The 17,271-nt window shown below is 40.0% G+C and overlaps 1 protein-coding gene across 3 annotated transcripts in view; it reads left to right on the top strand.

The window, feature by feature from the left end:
- Window positions 1-17,271, top strand: part of KCNC2 (potassium voltage-gated channel subfamily C member 2) — a 658,994-nt gene that overhangs the window by 590,906 nt on the left and 50,817 nt on the right. For all 3 annotated transcript variants that reach the window (XR_014981414.1, XM_085653847.1, XM_085653846.1), the window contains exon 3: window positions 2,545-3,472. Coding sequence is in view for 2 of the 3 variants with exons in the window: in XM_085653847.1 (XP_085509973.1) it covers window positions 2,545-3,472 (928 nt within the window). In the remaining variant the exon portion in view is untranslated. The remainder of the gene's footprint in view (window positions 1-2,544; window positions 3,473-17,271) is intronic.

The following is a 17,271-nucleotide window of genomic DNA, read 5'->3' on the forward strand; positions in this document are numbered from 1 at the left end:
GTGATTGCCCCTCAGGGGAGAGCAGACCCCCGTCGTCTAACAGTCACAACTCTATGTTAAGAGGAAAAAGGGGGGAAAAGCAGAGGCCCAAAAAGTCAATTATCAATCAGGCATAAACATAATTCTTAAACAAAATAAAAGTCCCAAGTCTTGCGAGTCTTATTGACCAATTTCCCTTTTAAATTGCGATCATAAAATCTTTACACAGATCTTAACAAAGCGGCTCATAAAAGTGTTCGATGTCCTAGTTCATAAATCAGAAGTAGTTCATTAAGGGAAGGCAACTACATGAATTGACTCATGATTTAATAGGAACAATATATTTGGCCAGTAAGGATAGTATCCCCTTGACAGTGCTGACCTTCGATGGGCCAAAGCCTTTGATAGGGTCAGTTGGCCCTTCCTGTATAGTGTAATCAAGCAACTTGATTTAGGAGAGGCTTTTTTAGGGGCAGTTAGATCCCTTAATAATAACCCCACGGCTAGGATTTTAGTTAATGGGAACCTAATCAAACAAATAAAAATCAGAAGAGGGACCAGGCAGGGTTGTCCACTTTCACCCCCCCTCTTTAATCTTTATATAGAGCTGCTGGCTAACAAAATAAGAGCAAGTAAAAATATTGTTCCTTTTGTTTGCATCTGTTACTGGTTACTGAATTGATCAACCAAAAAACGAGGCTATGGAATGGCACTCCCTACACACTAGTGATCTGATAAAACAGGAAATAAGGTATCTGGAAATCCAAGTAGTGCAGATTTAGAGAAATTAGCCCAGCTCAATTTTAATAAGGTGACTTCCGGAGTAAAAATATTGCTTAATATATGGAGAGGCCTCCCTCTCTCATTTATAGTTAGATCTAACCTGGGAATTAGTACTCATGAAGCCAGGTGTACATTGGGAAATTTTGCAATGTAAAAGAAATACATTTTTTATGGTGTTTTAATTCTTTGTTATATGTATGTTTTTATAGATGTTGAATGACATATTGTTGTAGTGGGGAGACTGATACCAAATTACATTGTCCTGAAGAAAGTGGTTAAATTTGTTTTTAATCCACAGAAAAGCATCAACGCATTTCTTGCGCAAAATCCATGTACAACAAGGGATGTTAGATGAAGAAAACCTGCTTCATTGGGACCTGGGTTTGATAAAGATAATGCATCAGCATAGAACACATATATTAATACTATTTTGTAGGGTGCTCCCATTTGTGGTTAAAATGTTTCCTTTAATTGTTTTTGCAATTGTGGGGCCATGTTGCACTGTATTGTGGGATGGTCACAGGAATAAATTGCATTCTAGACTTATCTGATGTACTAATGTTTTTAACTGAATGATGATATGTAATTGTTATGCTTCATGTGGCTATTGTGATTTTATATATACTTGATTTTAAAATTGATATAATTGTCTAAATCCTGGAGGTACCTGTTTAGGGGTAAAGGGTTTAAAACTGATGCTATACAAGCTTGTTTTAATGTGATGAGTGATTGATAACTTGTTGTCCTTTGAGATAATCTTCTCAAGGGGAGTCCTTTTCTACTGCAACAAATATCCAACAGGTTTTTGATGTGTTTAATTTTGCACTAGAGGTTTTATTTATATTCTTTATGTTTGCAACCACACTCACTTTTGTATATAAAAGAGCTACGCACCAAGGTTTTAAGTGTTTTGTGGGAAAGGTAATGGTGTTACCATGTGTTATACAGGATAATGTACCCCCAGCCATACTTGATAAGGATATTGCAAGTCACTGCAGAGTTCCAAAACCTTATAACGGAACTCGGCCTACTGCCTCATTCCTCTATATGGGTATGGAACTCCTCTGTGACTTGCAACATACTTATAATATATGACAGAGGATTCTTTATCCCTTATAAAATGAACAAATGATCATTGGGAGAGGAGTTGGCCTAACAGTTAGGGTGCTCGACGGGGGAACTGGGTTCGAGTCTCGGTAAGGACGCTAAACCTTCTGTAATTCTGAGCAAGTCACTTTATCTCCCCATGCCTAAAAAAAAAAAAGAATGAATGTGTGTCCTCATGTACCGTAACTGGTGCTATGTAAAGCGCTCTGATACCTGATTGGATTCGGGTCAAGTTGGCGCTATATAAAACTCTGCAAAAAAAAACCTAGTTATTGCAGGAAGCCGCTTTCTGGTCGTTCCCTGAACATAGACATCCTATTCAAGTAGAGTAATAAACGTTGCTGCAAAGGGCATTCTCCTCACAAAACGCATATAGGTCATGTAATTGAAATTCCCTTTATTATGATGAAACATGCCAGTCGCTATTTCTGAGTAATGTATGAATCTGCACTGTTAACTACACTAATACCTGATGAATTATATATATGCACATATGTGTTTACTCGAAAAATTGATGTGTGTCTTTACATGTTTTCGCTTGTTGAGTTAAAATTAGTAAAGGCCAGCTTTAACAAAACACAGTACTTGAAATGACCAAGACAACTGTTTTGGTATCGCATTCGTTGGCAAATTAATACTTATCTTCGGTTCTCTTGTTTTCTTCTTTTCTTGCAGTTCATTGCGTTCGCATCTCTGTTCTTCATCCTCGTTTCAATCACAACGTTTTGCTTGGAAACGCACGAGGCGTTCAACACCATCATAAACAAAACAGAAACAATCAACAACGGCACTGAAATGATTTCCCACTTCGAAATTGAAACGGATGCTGCGTTGACCTACGTGGAGGGAGTCTGTGTTGTGTGGTTCACCTTCGAATTTTTAGTCCGTGTTACTTTCTGTCCTGATAAACTTGAATTTGTCAGAAACCTCTTGAACATCATTGACTTCGTGGCTATCCTCCCATTTTATTTGGAAGTGGGGCTGAGCGGGCTCTCCTCCAAGGCCGCCAAGGATGTATTAGGGTTCCTCAGGGTGGTAAGGTTTGTGAGAATCCTGCGGATTTTTAAGTTGACGCGCCATTTTGTGGGATTGAGGGTACTTGGGCACACTCTTCGAGCTAGCACTAATGAATTCTTGCTCCTCATCATATTTTTGGCTTTAGGAGTTTTAATATTTGCCACAATGATTTACTACGCTGAGAGAATAGGGGCCAGCCCCAACGACCCTTCAGCCAGTAAGCACACACAATTTAAAAATATACCCATTGGATTCTGGTGGGCAGTGGTTACTATGACAACGTTGGGGTATGGGGACATGTATCCTCAGACTTGGTCAGGCATGCTGGTTGGCGCCCTGTGCGCTTTGGCTGGTGTCCTTACCATTGCTATGCCGGTGCCAGTCATTGTCAACAATTTTGGAATGTATTACTCACTTGCAATGGCAAAGCAAAAGCTTCCAAGGAAAAGAAAGAAGTACATCCCCCATGCGCCGCAGGGGGGTTCCCCCACCTTCAGCCACTCTGACATGAATCTGGGATACAACAGCACGCAGAGTGACACATGCCTTGGCAAAGACAACAGACTAATGGAACACAACCGATCAGGTAAGACGAAACCCAGTGCACGCGCACCCACGCCATTTTAGACCAGTTGATGATGTATCAGGGAAAGTACCCATTCTGTGATAACAGCTGTAGCTTTTTTCCTCCTTACTCCAGTGAGTGTCAGTGGAAAGGAAGCAAAGTGATTACAGTATGAGATTTTTCATATTTCTGAAAAGCTGGTTTATACAGTTGCCTTGTTCTGCCGTTAATGCACTGCTGAAGCTGTTTTCTTTTTGTTTTTGCTTTTTCTTTTGCTTGTGTTTGATGCAGTATGCCTGCATGTTTTGATCATGTATTTGCTGTTTTCCACACTGCATGCTACATTGCATGGGGCCTGCTCTCTCTCAGCCGCCACTCTTTGCATAAACAAAGGCATGCAGTCTCTAAGGAGAAGAGCTTGCCTCCTGCCTTAAAGAAAACCTATTTTTAAATTGTTATTTTTGGACACCGATGTTGCTCACTCAATATGTGTGCTTCTTCTCTTCTTTGTGTTTACTGAACCATCATATTTGTTTTCTTTTACATTGTGACTTGATTATAGATGTTGGCATAAAGCTTCTTAGTAAATATGAAAATTATAGTATTCAGTCACAATCCAAATATGTAATTTCTTCTCTCACACATGACATATTTTAATGCAATTGTCCCCATAGTTCAGTTATTGAAGAATTTCAGAATAGTTGCCAAAGATTAAAGATTTTAACAAATGAAACACACACGTTTTGTAAATCGTCTAAGAAACGAATATACATCTCTTTCGGGGCTATTCCTGTAGTATGCAAATAAAAGAAGGTTTGTGTCAATTTAATAATATTTATATCACAACTGTTAGAAAATGAGAAAATGTATTTATTCTTGATGTTGTCAAATTCATCTGTATGTTTAGAGTGGGTTTGTAGATGTTTGAGACACTACAGGTTAAAACGATGAGGAAAATTGTGATTCCTTTCTTTTGAGCAGATTTGCCATGGCGGTTCTCTTTGTGAGATGGCCCGAAGCATCAAATTCCCTCTTAAGGCACGGTCCTTTCTATTTGGACTAAATCTCTATGAATATTCCCATTTTATTCCCAATTTAGATGTGTTGGGACTAATTCACAAAGTCATGTCAGAGTATGTAAAAGAGTATTACAAGGTACTACTTTACTGACTCCAAAAGACTTTTATATATATGCCTGCAATATTTAATTTCTGATCTAAACAACACAAATAAATGAGAAAGGTAATATAGTTATGATTTAGCTTTTAGAGGGGACCATTTTTCCCTACAGAGAAACCCCTTTCCCTACACTCCAACCAACTTTGTATGTTTTCCTTTTGTTCTCACCTGAATAACATTTAAGGCCTAATTCCAAGTTTGGTGGTCCGTAAGACTGCCAAACACGTGGTGGAAGTGCAGTGGTGTTCGGAGAGTTTCGCACCAGTGGTCCGAGCGCCGTATTACAACTACAGCGGTCGAAACCCCATAGGACTGCTGCAACCCCCAGGGATCCGTGATCCCTGGTTGTGGCATGGTTGTCTGAGGACCGCAAAATACTTGCGGTGCTGCTGCGGTACCGCCAGGCATATTATCAATTTCCTCACTGCCACAGATTTCATGACGGTGACCCTGCCATGAAATTGGGGGTGGTGAGGAAACTATGGGGCCCTACAGGGCACCCTGTTCCCTCATGGCCTGAGGAAGCATGCAGGGGGCACCTGGTGTGTCCCCATGTCTGCATGCACCCACTTTCCTGCCCTGCATGGACTGCTCAGTGCAGGAACAAGCTTTGGCGTTCCCATTGCGGTGCCTTTTTAATAGGCACCACTGTGGAAATGCCAAAGGATCGCCCGCCATACCACGAGGAAACTCTTAATGTGGCAGGTGGCCAGCTGCGAGGTTTGGTGGAATGGGAGCAGGGCGGAGGGGTGCCGCCGTAATCCTGCACTGCCAAACTAATAATCAGGCCTTAGATTGTAGAAAATGTAGAATCATATTCTGGATAGGAAATGACGGGAGTTTGAAGAATACACTATTAACCATCTTTGAGGATTGATAAAAATCTTGCCAAACTGGGGTAAAGGCAAAGAAGTCAAATCTCATTTAAAAAGATCAAATCCCAACATTCCTGATTCTGTGATTGGAAATGGTACATTGCCCCTTTAAATCCATTTATTTGCACAATTGAAAATAGGTGCATAAATACATTTGTGAATCTGGCCCTATATCGAAAGAAAGAAAGAAAGATGTTCCCATTAGACAACAAAAAGTCCAAGAGTGCATCAAAATACTCCTACAGGCATGGTAATCTGATCATTGGGATGTTAGAGCTTGCACCCTTTATTAGTGAATAATCTCGTGGCTCATTAGAAACGTTTTGTGGCAGTTTGAAAAAGATTCAAGAAAAATAACTATTGACAAAGTTCAATGGCAGACCTGGCTAAGTGGGTATTTAGAACGGGCCCATTTAACAAACTTACCTATGCACTGCAAAACAGTTATGGAGTCAAATTCACTTGGTCAAGAGCAGATCACTGATGATGTTCAATCATGTTATCACATTGTCAATGCAGACTTGCTACTGCTATAAAGATATGTTAAAGTGGAGAAATTACTGCAAATGGTAGCATACAGTGCCAGAGGATGAGGACGGATGAAAGTTCTCTGGGTCACTGTAACATAATTTCAGGGTAAGTTATCCTTCTGATGGTTTAGTGAGCTACTGTTTTGTCATGCAAGAGTGGGTCAGTAGTATGGTCAAATGACGTCCCTATGTTCACATATTAACCTGTTAGATAGGTCACATGGATCAGCTTGGAGATGATGAAAATATTCTCGGTGTGTCCAGGCCTTACTGGAGGCTCAAGAAAGATACACAAACCTTTGACTGATGTAGCATTCTTTACTGTTCACTGCATATGTGGATACAGAGAACCCTCAAAATGGCAAGTAAAGTAGAAGGTGTTACAGTATTCTGGACTGGGTTCCATGAATTGTCACAGCCAATGCTCAAAGTTCTTCTAGAAAATAGTTATTTAATATCTTCATAATAATAATACATAAATAAACGGCACAGGAAGACAATATTACTGATGCATATGCAAATAAATAAATAAATATCAAAGTAGTTATAATTTGGAATATTCATATACATAAAATGTACATTAGTGTAATACATCCGTGGTGAAAAATGAAACATTTAACAATGTATAAAAAAGGGGAGGAACAGGGGTGTTCATACAAAACAACATATGGACAATGATCAAGGACAAGAATATTCAAGGTAGCTTAATAACTTCGAACAAAACCAAGGGGTGCAGTTCCTCTGGGAGGGAGGGGGGGAGAGCGATTAGTCTCTATATAATGCCCTCACACACGGTGCAGGACCTCACTAAAAAGCTCTTGGTTCCTCCTCCTTTTTGAAGCTTAATAACTTCCCAAATTTCTTTCACTAGGTAATGAATAGCCTTTAGATGTTGTAGATATGTGTAATGTCAAGTAACATCAAAATACCTCCCTTTTTTATAGCTAGACATAAATGTGAATTTCTTTTCCCATTCAACACATCATTGTAACATGTTCCATGCTACGCAGTTTTATCATCCCAATCAAACGCAGTCTGTTAAAAAAATGTCAATAACAAAGCAATAGGTTTCCATTACCTAGGCATACACATCCACATTATTTAAAAACCTTCTAAAAATATTTTTAAATTAAAGAGAAAAATTTGTAATGAAAATGTAATTAGGGGTCGATTACGATGCAGGTCGGACAGCATTCCGACTGAATCGGTCTAGGAATGGTTTCTGACCGACTCAGATCCGTGGAGTCCGACCGACTGATTACAATGCATCCGGATGCTTCCGGATACGATTTGGTCGGACTCCCATTGGTGTTCCGACCAAATACACAGGCTCCCATTGAAGAAATAGGTGGCTGGGGAAAATCGTGCACCCTGTGGCGGGCCTCCCTTGGTGCCTGCCACACTGTGCATGGTTGGAAAGGGGGGTCCTTTGGCTACCCCCACGGGCCCCATTCGGTAGGCCCTGGGTGAAAGGGGGCCTGCTATAAGCCCCCAAAGTCAGATTCCGACAGCTGATCTGAGCCGGAACAACTGATTCGGAAAGGCCTTCTGAATCTGACATTGTAAACACTTGGTCAGAAAGCTTCTGAGTCATTCGGAAACGTGACCCCTAGAAACACATGATTCAGCTCTGAACGATTCAGAATTTCTGAATGCCATCTGGTTTGGACTCTGAACCAATTTGGAAAGTCCGAACATCGTAATTGGTCGTTCCTAAAGGTTTTCAAATCAGTCGGAATCAAGGCTTCTGAATTTTATTTGGCAAACCCGAATCCGATTCGGAGCCTTTCCAAACGGCATCGTAATCGACCCCTTAATTTTTAAAGAGACCATAGTACAGAAATGTACGGGCAAAAAAGAGGATATGTAATAGTGGAACATGCAAAGAATTGCATCACCAGCAACTATCATTAGTAGACTTTCATCTTCTGTTAAGAATGTGTAGTTAATAACTACCTATTTTATATAGAAATATGAGAGTTTGGGTGGTACAAACAGCTTGGAACCTCCACCTCTACCATTCTACATTTGAAGATAACAACATATTTCCATATCTCTCTCCAATTATGTGCCATTTGAGCCTCCAGTGATTTATGGGGATTTCTCAAAATGTGAAGGTTTGGGAACCATGTTAATAGAGTGAAAAATGTTTTTTTTCTTGGAAACCAGATAATTAGGCAAAGGTTCCAGAGGGTGGTTAATAGTAAATATCGAATCAGGAAACCTAAAAGAATCTTGTACCAGCAAAAAAGAATAAATATATTTAACAATGTGATTACTCCACATTAATCCCTTGACTCTAAACATAGACAAAACAACTTATCATTAATGATTCTCTCCTTCAATTTATACTTAATAATGGAATGACATTTCTGTCTAGAACAACATCATTTGAGGAGAGACCAGTTTCTAAAAGGCAGTTTACATGAAAAATTTCCAATATAAGACTGGGAGGGCTCTGCTGTAAGGCGTAGACTGCAGCGTTTTTACAATCACCAAGGTTCCTCTGCTCACTGATGACGAAAATTACGACCTTCGTTCATCTTTGATATTTTAGCATTATTTACGCTACCTACTGGGTTAGTGTTTAAAAAATAGGGTATCCATCAACCACTCCACGTGGCATGCTTCAGCGTGGGAGCCTGCTTCATAAGCACCTCAATGGTGCATGGTGGGCTCATCGTGAACACTTTTTGAGTTTTTGTTCTCTGTGTGGTGATGTATTTTTCTGCGATGCCAACGGTTGTAAGGAAACACTAAAATATTAATATTGCAGGGAGTACATAACTATTGTATATGATTGAGCCTCTTTCATACAAGGTTACAAATTGAAAGAAAAAGTGGGGTATCTGGTAATAGTTATGGCTCCTACCTCACAAGACAGTTTTGGTTTTTACTAAAAGTGGTGATAGAAGGATTATGACCTAATTTTAATTATTGGGCTTTCTCTTATTCAAGCCTATTAAAATAGAAGACAGGAACATAAATGTAAACACAACATTGCTGATACAAAAAATGTCTGTCTAATACTGGTAAAATAACTGCACCCCCACACATGAAGTCACAACACTGCAAATAGTGACACTGTGTGTCAGCTAATGCTCATTTTGCTTAATGTTTAGCATTACTTTAGGTGATTGGAGAAAAAAATGTCTAGGCCTAAGCTGTGCAATATGGTGCAGACACCGTAGGAGCAAAGAGTTACATTTTCTTCGGTTTAGTGTAATTATCTTTGATTAATGATGTCATTGTCTGGTGGCCTTTATCTGTTGTGGCATGCATTCTATATGAATGTTTTGACCTGCATTTGTGTCTGGAGTCAGGAAACAACATTGATTTCTCCACCCTTTATTTAATATATTAAGATGTAACTTTAGGATTGTATTTTGTGAATTCCATAGTCTTATTCCTTTGCTTGTGTGGTTTTATATTAGTATACTCATCCCAAAACCCTCCTTAATTAAATGCCCATAAACCCCACCCATGCTTGATTAAATATATACCATTTTTCCACCAATGTCTGGTTGTGCTCACATTCACTGCAAAGTAGTATACGTACATGTGTGGAGATTGCACAGAAAAGACATACACAGCAGAGGACTCAGGTTATAAGTTTGTGAATTGTAATTGGTAGTAAGTAATTATACTTTACATGCTACAAAATACAGTATGCGAATAGAGCTTTTAGTGTGTAGTAATTCGCTTGGTACTTCAGAAAAATGATTAACCTCCCGAAAAAAGCAGATATCGTTGTTTCAGGGTTACTTAACACAAAGTATATGATCACACACAATCAGAGATTGTAGTTTTCACTACAGTAGAATCCGTTAGTATTCAAATGGTGTTTAACCTTTGCAAGAAATCCTTACAAAAAATAAACAAGGAAAAGTGATAAAGCTCTACATTGTCTAATTTGTCTTTTCAAGAAAATATGTGAATTATTTGTTCCATTATGCTTTAAATACCTCATATAATATGAAGTAATGGTACTCCATTATTAATTTAATATTGTAATAGTTATTTAATATATATCAAAATATCCTGCTGCTATTAAAGGATAATATTGCTTAAACATATCATGCTTGTTTCCAACCATTTCACTTACATGCAAAGTTTTTAATGTCAACGCTGGTATGTTTGCCATCATTTTACAGTAAGAAATAATGAAAGGAGAGGCCTATGGTTTTCAGTTGAAGTGAGATCCATACCATTTCAAGAATAAGACTCATTATATCTTCTAAAATAAATTATCTAGAGATTCCTCCATAAAAAATAAATATTTATAAAACCCAACCAAGTTAGGTATTAGCATTTTACAGAAATGTAAATATACTTCAATTAAAAAACTATCCTTAAGGCTTCCATTTTTTTAGAGTCGTAATATCTTTAGATATCTAATTTATAGATGAATCATCTCCCAAGAGTATAAATCAATTTCATCACAAATATATATGAAAGGATTAAGTTCAGATGTGTATACATTTTTATAGAAATGAACAAAACATTTGCAAACGTAAGAGTTTGTAATGATAATCTTCCATCTTCCTCAAACAAATAAGTTACAACTGTATGTCTTTATTATACATTTAAATCATTAGCAAGCATTTTTCCAGTTAATTATGAACACCATAATATTTTTTTTTTTAAAAGATACATTTTATGTTAACTTCATATTCAAACCAAACATTGGCTGTAGAAACCTCATGTAACAATGATTTAGAGTTAGTTGTTAAATATCCGTACTCTAAAAATATAATATCTTTTAGAAAAATCTATATAAATAATACAATTATAAGAAGCCGCATTCAAAATATATAATGCATTATACATCCAAGTTCTGAATAAATGTTAATATTAAATTAATCTGTGGTAAAATTTACAAATAATGAGAACATTGAGAATTCTTCATTAGAGAATATTTAAATATCAATCTAGAGGAACCGTAGGTCCGTATTACGATAGTGGTCACAACGGGAGTGGGACCACCCGACAAGTAGTTGGAGGTCCCACCTGCCAGATTATGATGCGACCACCGTGTAGGCAGTTGGAAACATTCCTTTTCTATTGTGGCAAAAAAGGGCTGCAGCACAAGTCGCAATTGAAAAAGGGATGCTTTTAAACATCCATGCACTCTGTGCCAGGCACCCTAGCTGGCATAGGGTGCATAGATGTTTTTGGGGGCAACACATGTGCCCCCCAGGCCACATAGCAGAGACCTACGGGGGCCCTGCTAGAGGCCCCCAAAGTACCTTTCTGACATCTTTTCCATGGCAGTCAGACCGCCATAAAAAGGCTGTTGGGAACAGACATCCTAATCTCTACTGCAGTGCCTCTACGGGTGCCGCCTCAATTGTAGGGATTATGCCCGACCACTGCCCCAACGAGCTTCTTGAGACTATCGGAGGTGGAAGTCTTTCTCCTGCCTGCTGACCTCCGACTGTCTGTATCATAATCTTGTAGTCGGACCACTGCCCTAGATGTCGAGCGGACATCATAATCAGGCCCTTAGTATAGATCCAGTTTTTTAATTTAGTACATTTTGATTACATTTCTCTGCAAAGAGAGTCAACCAGACCTAGACTGAGTGGCTTGGACTAAGGAATTATAAAAGTATTTTTGAATATCTCAAATACTTATTCTTCTTGGAGTAGCAAAAATGCTCTTTTCTCTGTAACATTAAGCAAAAAGTGACTCCATAGAACTTTTTTTCAATGAATAATTTTGTGAGCTATAGAGAACCACACAAAAAAGGAGGTGTTAGACCTGGCATCCTTGGCGTGGTTTTCCTTCTAACATTTTACTTTCAGACCTCCTGTTTTTACTTACTTCGTTTTTTCTGGCCTTAGGACTCTGCTCACTTTACCACAGCTAACCAGTGCTAAAGTCCATGTACCCACTACCTAAAATCATGGTAATATTGGCTCATCACTAATTGGCATATTTAATTTACTTGCAAGACCCTAGTAAAGTGGCACTACGTGTGCCTAGGGCTTGTAAATTAAATGCTTCTAGAGGGCCTTCAGCACTGATTGTGCCACCCACTTAAGAAACACTTTAAACATGTCTTAGGCCTGCCATTGCAGTCTGTGTGTGTGTAGTTTATGCCATTTCGACCTGGCAAAATAAACTTTTTGCCAGGTCCAAACCTCCCTTTTCAATACATATAAGTCACTCCTAAGGTAGGCCCTGGACTACCCCAAGGGCAGGGTATATTGTATTTAAAAAGTTGGGAATGTACTGTTAAGCTTTACATGTCTTGGTAGTGACATGGACTACTTAAATTCATTTTTACTAATGCAAGTTCTTCCTCTGCCATAGGATGAGAAGTACCTTATTCCATTTTATAAGTATAATTTTCAAATGGGAACAGGTAACCCTTTCATGTTTGGTGTCTCTGGCAACACAATTTAAAATCTTAACATAAGGTGCAGTCTGATTTTAAATTACAATTCTGAAAACGCTACTTTTAGAAAGTTTGTTTTTGCCATAACCATTTGGTTCCTGCAGTCTGTCTCTGGGACATAAATCGGTGTAGCTGACAGTTGGGTTTTTTGGATTTATCCTAGACAGCCACTCACAATGGGGAGCATAGATGTGACTGGATGGGTCATCACAGGCTGAATGGTAGGGAGGCCCAGCCCCACTTACATTTGAATAGTCTGTGTCCTGTCTCCACACAAAGGACTGCATCCCTCCTGTAGCTAGTCTGGAGCCATGGCCAGGAAGGCATGGCACCTGCACACTTCAAAGGAAAGCCTTTAGAAGCTTCTTCCCACTGCAAAGGAGCAACTGGACCACAAACACCAACTCTTCAGTACACTTCTGGACTTGTGGATACTCTACCATGAAGAAGGTCTTCTGTGTTGCTATGCTGGCCCCTTGCCTGGAGAGGAAGAACTGGACCTGCAGCTTAATCTTGAATCTAGGGATCCCAGAGTGACTCCAAGGGCTAGTTTGCTGGCCTCCTGATCTGAGCCTCCAGGACATAAAGGGTTTCACAACATGCTGCACCAGCACCTGGACCCAGCTGCAGTGAGTTTCTGACCCCCAAGTGATGCCCCTCAGGTCCTGAATCCTTGGTGTGGGTCAAGGGAGCTGAATGCAAGCTTTTGGGCTCTTCGCAACCCCAAACAGGCCTGTTGGCACCAACACCTCCCTGATCGCACTGCAATTCCTTGTGAAGCTCCGTCAACCTAACTCTTCACGCTCTGGCATCGACCACTCACAGGGACCGCCAACACAAAGCCCCAGCAACACTTGCCCATGATGCTGGACGACTTTGCGCACAATGCAGACATCCTCCTGCTCCACTCTCTCTGCTCCTTGCGGCCCTCTTCAATGTGAAAGGTACTCTTGGCATGTCATTGAGAAGGCAAACTGCAGCAGCCCTAACCTGGTGACTGTAGTCGATCTGCACTCCATAGAAAGTGTGATTTTGACCCACTTCAGCGTAACCAAATATCCTATTTTTGTCTTGTTATATTATTAGCTTTTGCTCTATTTTTCTAATTTGGTGTGAAATTGTTTTTGTGTGGTGTTTTCACTGTGTTACTGTACTTTGAACATTGCTTCTAAGTTAAACCTGACAGCTATGTGCCGAGCTAACAGCGGGTTGAGCACAGGTTGATTTGGAGTTTTCTTATGCCTTACCCTGACAAGGATTGTGGTTGTTTCTTGACCAGGGCTCACACCTCAGTTAACCAATGACTCAATTTTTCACAGGAGGCCTACCTAATACAATTTTTTGTTTTACAATTTCTGAGATAATGCCTCAGAAGTCAGAAACACAAGGGCAGTACACAACTATTGAGAGATACTCTGCAGCAGTGGGCTTACATCACAGCAAACAATGGGATGAGGTATATTTCTAACAATTTCTTCAAGGTCCAGTACGGCATGTGGAATGTGCAAAAATTATTAATCAACAGTGGATTGGGTCTAGCAACTCTCTATACTAAATCAACAAATGCTTGCAATTGTTCATGAGGCTCCATCACTGTCAAGCATCCAATTCACAATTGTTTGCAGGCCTGATGTTGAGTTCCAAGCATTCCAGGAGTGTACTACACCATTTTGATAGTCCATATCTGAAAGTACCCTGCGACCTCAAGTTTTTTTCCAGATGTAAAGCAAGAGTGGCTGAGGCCTGGGCTTTAACCACAGCAATACATGGGAGTTAGGTTCAGGTAATTGACCCAGGACAGAGAGTTCCTGGTAGCAGTGGAGAAACTTCCAAGAAGGACGGGAGCTATTCTCCATGAGTTCCCCACAGTTTCGTAGGAGGTTGATGAATATCCTTGTAACAATGTTCAGATTAACCTATATTACAGGCTTACTGTTAATGGTTATAATATTCTGCAGTTATCAAAGCTTACTTTGAAGCTAAGAGGATTTGTAGTCAAGGTTCCACTCATGATTTCTGATGTAGAATGATTGACTCCATATCCTGAGATCATATCAATGGGTTTGACAATGGCCTGTACACAATACTATTTTATAGAGATCGGAGGTATAAATGATGAAAATGTCAGCCGATTTTACCAGCATATCCATTGCACAAATATGTAATAATCCCTCTGCTGTGATGCAAGCAGTGCACAAGTGATTCAATATACATCATATGCACTACAGGAGACTGCAAACATTATTTCTGGTGCTGTTCTTAACCTTAAATCCTGCAATCAAGTTTGCAATAACTAGGATATTGGTAGGTGGAGTGCTTTACAGACCCTGTAGAATGGAGAGGACTGTGCTACCAAAACCAAAATATTTCAGAACATGTCAGTTGTATGTATACATAAAGACATATAGCTACAGTACAAAGGCCAGACGCTGTCTAAAGTACAGAGTTAATGAGTCAGCAATAAGCAGTTCCAAGGAGCCAATCAAAGAGTGTCAGGTATCTTAATTTACTAGTTGGTATAAACCTTGTTGATCTTCACGAAAGAGACATTCAGTGGTAGTATTCTACTATCAAATGGTAGGAAGCCAAACAAACATTTTAAGTCATAGTCCATAGTCGAAAATATGAGTAACTGTAGCCAGGTAGAGGATGCAGCAGATTTACTGCTGAGGAGTACTCAGGAACAGCTCGTATTGGAGAAAAGAGGCGGGTGGAGAGGGGGCCGGGTAGAGGGGGATATGGGGACAATGGAGACAACATTTCTTTTTACAAAAGAGGCGGGGAGGGTGGGGAGAACGGGGGACAAAGAAGACAAAAAAAATTAAAATAAAACTTACCTGCTGCCCTCCATCATTGTGTGCTCTTCCTCTCCTTCCCACCACTGCCGGCAGGCATAGCCTCCCAGCTTGCCCGGCGTCCAGTCCTGAAGCTGCTCTCAAAGGAGAGCACCGTTGATGTGCACTCCAGGACAGACTAGGTCTGTGCCTGCTCTTTCCACCCACAGCAATGCAGTTGGGTTTCTGGTGTTGGCACCAAAGTTTTACTGGCAACACCAGTGCTTGTGACAGTCTGTCACAAGATGGAGCTGTCTGGCTAATTTAGAGATGACCATAACAACAGTTAATTAATAATTCAATATACATTACAAATTACTATTACCTGCTGCCCAAGCTATTCTTATAGCTTTATCGGCCTGAAGTAGGGCCCAAACTACTAATGATCTATGCCAGCACTAGCATGAAACAAAGTGATGTAAAGCAGTAATATGGATTTACTTTCCCGCACAAAAGGTAATTTGTGCTGGAAAGGCAGCCTTTTTCTTTGTGCCAAATCCATTTTGTGCTGGGGTGCATCAAGGAGATGTTTCTAACGGAGGATCACGGCAAACACCCATAGGTTTTGTTACAAACCCCAACCACTTAAGTTAGCCTTACTTGACTTTGCATCAAAAAGAAACGTAAATTTTAAGCAGGATCAAATAAGTGGAATGCCTTGATTTCCCCAGAAACTAACACATTACATGTGTGCTGGAGTGCATAGTCTGTGTGGTCTTTTTGCTGTAGTCTATGCATAGCAATTTGTTCTGGAAGAGTATGAGTCCTGTACAAACCATACGCTGGATAGCACATTGCAACCTCTGAGCCATGGTTTGACACTGTGCATGGCGCAAGACTGTCTGCATCAGCACTGTATTTTGCCATTTGTGCAATGCATCATCCCAAATTTGGATGCTGCTCTGCACTGCATGCAATCTTAATAAATCTTGGCACTTTTAGCTATAGTTCTGCAAACGTCAGCCAGGCATCAGCCAGGAAGCTGATGTGCAGGATAACACTACTTTCTGCAATGAAGACAGCACAACATGCCCTTCGTATAGTGATTACGTTACAATATTAATCAATTCAGCCCTTTTTGAAAATATTTCACAATCTGAAATAGCCACTTCGTACTCAGCCAAGTCATGCACATATATATGTGTATATATATATATATATATATATATATCTATTATCTACTGGCGGTCGCCAGTAGATAGTTATAGTTAGGACCGTGTTTCCATAGGAAATCTGGAAATTCTATTTTGAATAACTTTGGCGCCGGTTGACGGATCCTCGCAAAATTTTCAAAACTAATGAGGCGCTCCGCTCAGCTCCTACCCTGGAAGTCTCGGGGTGATTCGTCAAGCGGGGGTTGAGAAAAAAGGGGGGTCCTAAAACGCGTTTTCCCTATGCATTTTCCCATAGGACCTTTAGTCGAAGGTACAGCCCGAACGGCTGAACAGAATTACTTGAAATTTGGCAAAGAGGTAGTCCTCAGGTCAGGGATGTGCCTTTTGCATATATGGTGTCAATCTGTTCAGTAGTTCCTGAGAAAATTGCAGTTAAAAGTACATAAATATCTATATGCGCGCACCGTGCGCACACGGTGCTGTGCGCGAGCGTAATTCTGATTGGTGGTTAGATGTCAGTCAACATTCGAATCGGTCGAAATCAGAAAGTGTTGTCCGCCATTTTGTGTGTGACAGTGAAAAAGAAAGGTGTAGAACTTGAAAAGGGGGCAGGGTACAGAGTTCCTGACCCCCTAGCTTTTGTCAGGGGGTCCCTGAAGGACCATGAAGGGTGAAAAAAACATTTTTATTTTTTTTAAAATCGCGGGGTGGGCGCACCGTGCGCACACCGTCGCGAGGTGCACGCACGGTGCGTGCCCAGCGGAAAAAAAATCATAAAAAAATAGAATCAAAAATCAAATTTAAGTGTTTAGATGTTAGGTGGCTCTAAAAAGAGCTGTTGTGTTAATTGAGGAACAGAGGAACAAAAAAATGAAAAAAATTAT

This window comes from Triturus cristatus, chromosome 4_1 (genome assembly GCF_964204655.1).
Source record: "Triturus cristatus chromosome 4_1, aTriCri1.1, whole genome shotgun sequence".
In the NCBI taxonomy this organism is placed as follows: domain Eukaryota; kingdom Metazoa; phylum Chordata; class Amphibia; order Caudata; family Salamandridae; genus Triturus; species Triturus cristatus.